This window comes from Octopus bimaculoides, chromosome 18, assembly GCF_001194135.2.
Source record: "Octopus bimaculoides isolate UCB-OBI-ISO-001 chromosome 18, ASM119413v2, whole genome shotgun sequence".
NCBI classification, from domain to species: domain Eukaryota; kingdom Metazoa; phylum Mollusca; class Cephalopoda; order Octopoda; family Octopodidae; genus Octopus; species Octopus bimaculoides.
In genome coordinates this window covers 15,946,818-15,953,408 of record NC_068998.1, presented here as the reverse complement: position 1 = coordinate 15,953,408, position 6,591 = coordinate 15,946,818, and the positions used below count along the sequence as shown (strand labels likewise).

Below are 6,591 nucleotides of genomic sequence, written 5' to 3'. Positions count from 1 at the left end.
TGAGTGGATTTGGTAGACGGAAACTGAAAGAAGCCCGTCGTATATATGTATATATATATGTATGTGTGTATGTGTTTGTGTGTCTGTGTTTGTCCCCCCCAACATCGCTTGACAACCGATGCTGGTGTGTTTATGTCCCCGTAACTTAGCGGTTCGGCAAAAGAGACCGATAGAATAAGTACTAGGCTTCTAAAGAATAAGTCCTGGGGTCGATTTGCTCGACTAAAGGCGGTGCTCCAGCATGGCCACAGTCAAAAGACTGAAACAAGTAAAAGAGTATGTATATATTTACCAGTTCCTCCAGCCCAGGTATTTCCCCCAACATGTGGGGCATTCTCAGGATCTATTTTCCCATGTTTAGGAAAGTCAGCTGACTTGCCACTGTCACGCTCATAATTAATCTGGAAAATAAAATATATTTATGAGATTGGTTAGTTTCTAGTTTTTGAGAGTTTGGTTGCTTGAATGATTAACTATTCTGAGGGAACTGTGACTAGGTACACAGGATCTTCAGACAAGTTATGAGTAATAACTTGCTTGAAGACTCAGTGTACCTACAGGCGAAACCCAGAGTAGCAAGAGAGCGACTCAACCAAAATAAAAGCATTATTTATCTCTCCAATGGTAATGAATACTCCTTCTTCCAGCAGTCAACACCAAACATATGTACACACACACACAACTTACATACATACATGAAACATACACACATTGTGGGTTTCTTTCAGTTTCTATCCACCAAATCGCTGCACAAAGTTTTGGTCAATTTGAGGCCATAATAGAAGACACTTGCCCAAGGTACCATGCAGTAAGACTAAACAAAATAAAAAAAACTATTTGGTTTTCCTTAATCACACACCTATTCCTGAAATCACACATACACACACAGAGGCTTAACGTACACACACAAATGAATAAAGAAAAATAAGAAACAAATGAAAAGTTTTCAAATAAAACAAAATATATTTTAAAAAAACACATACGTACAAAGCAATATAACTTTGTTGTTGGCACTCCGTCGCTTTCGACGTTGAAGGTTTCAGTTGATCTGATCAACGGAACAGCCTGCTCATGAAATTAACGTGCAAGTGGCTGAGCACTCCACAGACACGTGTACCCTTAACGTAGTTCTCGGGGATATTCAGCGTGACACAGTGTGACAAGGCTGACCCTTTGAATTACAAGCACAACAGAAACAGGAAGTAAGAGTGAGAGAAAGTTGTGGTGAAAGAGTACAGCAGGGTTCACCACAATCCCCTGCCGGAGCCTCGTGGAGCTTTAGGTGTTTTCGCTCAATAAGCACTCACAACGCCCGGTCTGGGAATCGAAACCACGATCCTATGACCGCAAGTCCGCTGCCCTAACCACTGGGCCATTGCGCCTCCTCAAAGCAATATAACAAACAGCAAGTAAAACTCACCTGGAGTGGGCGTGTATCTTCATAACCAATCATATTACGCCATTCCTGGAGGGAGCGCTGTAAATGGACCAACGATGTCTCCCACAGCTGTACATAGCCACTGGAGTCAACCGTTACAAGTCCTTCACCACTGAGTGAGGCTAACTTCAGACTTGTGTCACTGGGCTGCATCAGCCAGAAACTGTACGGTGGAGAACGTCCTGAGCTGAAAGGGAACAGAAATCAGATGTGTGTTTGTCACTGTGTGTGTGTATGCATCTGCATGTATAATCTGTGAGTGTAATGCTCAACCCTTTATATCAACAACAATGTAACAATATAAAGCAGTGTAAACAAACCTTGGGACATTCAAATATCTTAATTTCTTGTTCACTAAATCAGCAATTTCAAGAAAACCTGCAGCATCTAGTAAATCATTTCCTGCAAGTAACACAATTTACAATAAATGAATAAAGCAGTTCAGCAAAAGAGACTGATAAAATAAGTACCGGGCTTACAAAGAATAAGTCCTGGGATCAAATTGTTCGACTAAAGGCAATGCTCCAGCATGGCTGCAGTCAAATCACTGAAACAAGTAAAAGGATAAAAGAATAAATACATACATGCATTCATACATATATGCATTCACACACACACACACACACACACATACATACATACAGTGGATAGGATTGGGTCGCCTATGTTCAGTCCACTGCAGGACGAGGGCCTCAGCATGTTCTCTTCACCAACCACAGTTTGATGTGGAGACCATGATAATTTATGTAAGATGTTTTTTGTATATAATATACATGTTATTATAATGGATGAAGGGATGATTACTGAATGGTTATTATTTTGATATTATGATATTTTTTTAATAATTTTTCTATCTTTATATAATAAGTATTTCATATTAATTCATTTGGTACTTATTGTTGGTTGAGATATATATATCTAATTATTGTTCTACTTACGATCTGACGAGTAGCTATATTTTTGAATAGAATTTATTTTCGATAATTTTAATTGATTTAAATTTCTTTTCTATTTGAAAATTAGTTATGAAACACGTGTAATCTTTTTATTATATTTATCTTATGATATTTACTTTACTTTATATTATACTCATTTATTGTGCTTTTAATTATTAATTTTTCTATATGTGATAGTGGATTTTCATCGATGAGTTCTTGAAAATTGGTTATTTTCCCTAAAACTATATATTTTATATATACTTTATCTATAAGGCTCAATTTAATTTTAATTTTTTATAAATTGATTTTAATTGAGTTTTTTACCTGTAATTTTGGATTTTATCCCTAATATTATTTTATATATATATATATATATATATATATATATATATACTCATACCCCCAGGAGTAGTTAAGTCAATTACATTGACCCCCAGTGTTCAACTGGTATTTATTTTATCAATGCCAAAAGGCTGAGAGGCAAAGTTGGCCTCAACGGAATTTGAACTCAGAACATATGGATGGACAAAATATTGCTAAGCATTTCACCCAGTGTGCAAACGATTCTGTGTGCATGTGTGTGTGTAAGAATGAAATAGTACCACAGCTAATTACCAAAGACTAGAAATTTTAACAACTTCATAATAAGCAAGCAAAAAAATTATATATACATATTTCTTGACACCTTCTTCCTTAACTTCAAATTCAAAATACAATCTTCTAGGGAACACCAAGTACACACATAATATGAGATCCAAGATTTTACAAAATAATCTACTTACTTGTGACTTCAGCTGACTTAGGCACATACTCAGACTCAATAGCACGGACAACTTGACCAGATTCTGGTAGTAACACAGGTACACATGACTGTGGAGGCACAGGTTGATGGGGTTTGTGTAAATAACTGAGAAATTCGTCATTACTAACATAAGTCTGCTCCCCTCGAGGAATCTGATAAACCTCATTTGTTGTAGTCTACAATAGTAAAATGAACAAATGGGTTTTAATCTGATGCTTCTCCAGCAGAGCACTCCTAATCTTGTAAAAAGTACCCTTACCAGTGCCACATAATTGTACTTGTGCTGAGGCTGCATAAAAGCATCCTGTATGCTTTGTAAAGTAACTGGTGTTAGGCAGGGCATCCAGTCATAGAAACTATGCCAAAATAAACATGGGGCCTGGCCGGCCCCTATCAAACCATTTCAGCATGGCAAACAGACATTAAATGACGATGATGGTGATAATGATGGTGATGAAGATGATGATGGTTCACTGGAGATCACTATATCAAAATTCCAGGATACTAACATGGACGCATCATATGACAATAACTAGAGACACTATACATGCATATATTAATACACACACACACATCTCATCATCATTATCATTATTTTTGATGTCTGCATTCCATGCTGGCATGGGTTGGATGATTCAACAGGGTCCAACTAGGATGAGGGCTGCACTGGTCTCCAAGTCTGTCTTGGCAAGGTTTGATGTCCTTCCTAACACCCACCACTTCACAGAATGTACTGGGTGCTTTTTTTTTTATGGCACCAGCACTAGTGAGGTCACCAAGTAACTGACAAGACAGGACTCTTTAACAGAGTGAGGTTGCAGTATTGAGAGAGATGGTTTTGTACCAGGTGTAGAGAGGCTAGAATAGAAAAAGGATAGGAACAGGTGTTTTGCTGTAGAGGAGATACATAGCTACATGACTGTAGCTACATGACAAGAAAGTATAGTGGAGATGAGATATCAGGGCATATCCTCAAGGTACAAGAAGGTGGATAAAGAGAGAATAGGGAGAGAAAATAGGTTCCTTTGAGTCACAGTGAAAACTGAAACTCGTTCTGATAAAAGATATAAACTCCACTTAAACACAGTTATGGGAAACTAATGTAAATTATATAAAGTGATGTCAATAAGACATATTCAACAAACCTCACTATTTGGTGGGAAGCCAAGGGTAAGAAGTGCATAGGTATCAGGTGTAGTGAGGAGACGGTTAGGACCTGCAGTAGTGTCATCTCCTAGTATCTTCTTCACAGTGAGTTCGTCACATGGCCGTGATGTGGCAGCTGTTATTTCACTGTCAATCTCACCTGGACAACAAATAGAAACTTTATAAAAAAACTTTTGAATCTGATTGGTAATATGAGTGTGGAATGATGGGATTGCATCCGAGTGTAACATAGCAAGATGGAAACAAGGTGATGATTGGTGGGGGGGGGGGAAGTAGAGATGGAGTGAAAACTTGCGATTGTGGAAAAATGAGAGGTAATGCACCAGACTGTAACAATAATATCAGAGTGTAACTGTAATACCAGAATGTAATTGTAACACCTGAGTGAACAACAGTAACACCAGAGTGCAAAACTGTAACTCTGGAGTTCATTTGTAACACCAGAATTCAATAATAACAGCAGGCTGCAACTGTGACATCCATATGCAACTGTAACACTAGAGTCTAATGTAACACCAGAGAGCAGTTGTAACACAAAAGTATAACTGTAACATCAGAGTGCATTTATTAAAGTAGAATGTAGTTGTAAAACCAGATGGCAATTATCAGATCAGAATGCAACTCTGATACTAATATTCAACCGGAACACTAGAATATGATAGCAAAATGCAACTGTAACACCAAAATGCAGCTGTAACAGTGGAATGGGAACTGTGACACCAATACGCAGCTATGACATCAGTATGCAGTTGTAACACAAGAGTGCAATTGTAATATCATGATGCATTTGTGATATTAATATGCAATAGTGACACCAGAGTATAACTCATAGCATGGTGTGGCTGTATCACCAGAATGTAACTGTAATACCAGAATGACACAGTAATATACTTGTAATAACAGAATATAAGTGTAATAAACTAAAACTAAAAAATGTGTAACTGAAATGGTGGTTATGTATATATCTGTGACACAAGAGGGCAGTTGTATCACTGATGTGTCAGCAATGTAGCAACACATTATAACTGTATAACAAAAAGGTGTTACTGTAATGCAAGAGTATAATTGTAACACCAGAGTGTAGTTGTAACAGCAGACTATAACTGTAACACCAGAAAAAGTACTAACACCAATACATCTACAATATAATACCAGAATGTAACTGCAATTCTGTCGTAACATAGATAATTAACTGCTTGTAACACCATAGTAAAATTACAGTACAGTTCAGGACATACAACAAAAACAAAATTTCAGCAAGTGTACAAGACTTACCGTCATGTTCTTCAATGAATTGTAAACGGAATTGGTCAGCTTCTTTTGATGTTAGCAGATATTTCCTGAAGTTAAAGAATGTTAAAAAAAATGTGTATTTGTTGAGATCAAAAACTTAGACAACTGTGACATACACATCACAAATCCACATCTTATATACTTCCCTTAAACTCTCAGATTTTGTGTCCATATAAGATTCAAGGAATTAAATGGATGAATAATGATAATAATAATAAAATCATCATTATATTATTTAAGGTGGTGAGCTGGCAGAATCATTAATACACCAGGAAATGCTTAGTGGCATTTTGTTCATCTTTACATTCTAAGTTCAAATCCTGTTTAACGCTCAGGAAGTGAGAAAGTCTTTTACATTTCGAGCCTACGCTCTTTGACAGAAAGGAACTCAGAAATAAACAGGGAGAGAAAATAAAAAAGGTTTAGTGGCGAGCGATCTATCATGGCAAATGTATATATATACATACAATAAACTTCTTTCAGTTTCCATCTACCAAGTCCATTCACAAGGCTTTGGTCAACCTGACACTATAGTAGAAGACACTTGGCCAAGGTGTCAAGCAGTGGGACTGAACCTGAAAGCATGTGGTTGGGAAGCAAACTTCTTACCACACAGCCAGTCTTGTACCTATGTATGTATGTGTGTATATATATATATATATATGTATATATATATAGTTTTAGGGAAAATAACCAAGTTTCAAGAACTCATCGATGAAAATCCATATTTTTATTTCTACGTTTGTAGAAATAAATATTCTTGTATTTTTCTATTATTCAATTGATTTTTAATGATAATTAAATAAATGTTTTTAGTTTTAAATAGTATAGCTTTAACTATTACACCGGTTAAATATGTACTAATTTTATCTTCATTATTATTTTAAACTTAAACTTCGTTCAAATTGTATTTAAAACAATGATAATTTATGTAAGCTGGTTTTTGTATATAA

At 36.2% G+C, this 6,591-nt stretch overlaps 1 protein-coding gene across 1 annotated transcript in view; it reads right to left on the bottom strand.

Annotated features, from left to right (window-relative positions):
* The window catches only part of LOC106871189 (von Willebrand factor A domain-containing protein 8), an 85,720-nt gene that overhangs the window by 18,983 nt on the left and 60,146 nt on the right, over positions 1 to 6,591 (bottom strand). The window contains exons 32-37 of the mRNA XM_052974539.1: positions 5,621 to 5,685; positions 4,324 to 4,484; positions 3,159 to 3,354; positions 1,759 to 1,840; positions 1,421 to 1,625; positions 293 to 401 (exon numbers count right to left, since the gene is read on the bottom strand). Of these exons, the coding sequence (XP_052830499.1) occupies positions 293 to 401; positions 1,421 to 1,625; positions 1,759 to 1,840; positions 3,159 to 3,354; positions 4,324 to 4,484; positions 5,621 to 5,685 (818 nt within the window). The remainder of the gene's footprint in view (positions 1 to 292; positions 402 to 1,420; positions 1,626 to 1,758; positions 1,841 to 3,158; positions 3,355 to 4,323; positions 4,485 to 5,620; positions 5,686 to 6,591) is intronic.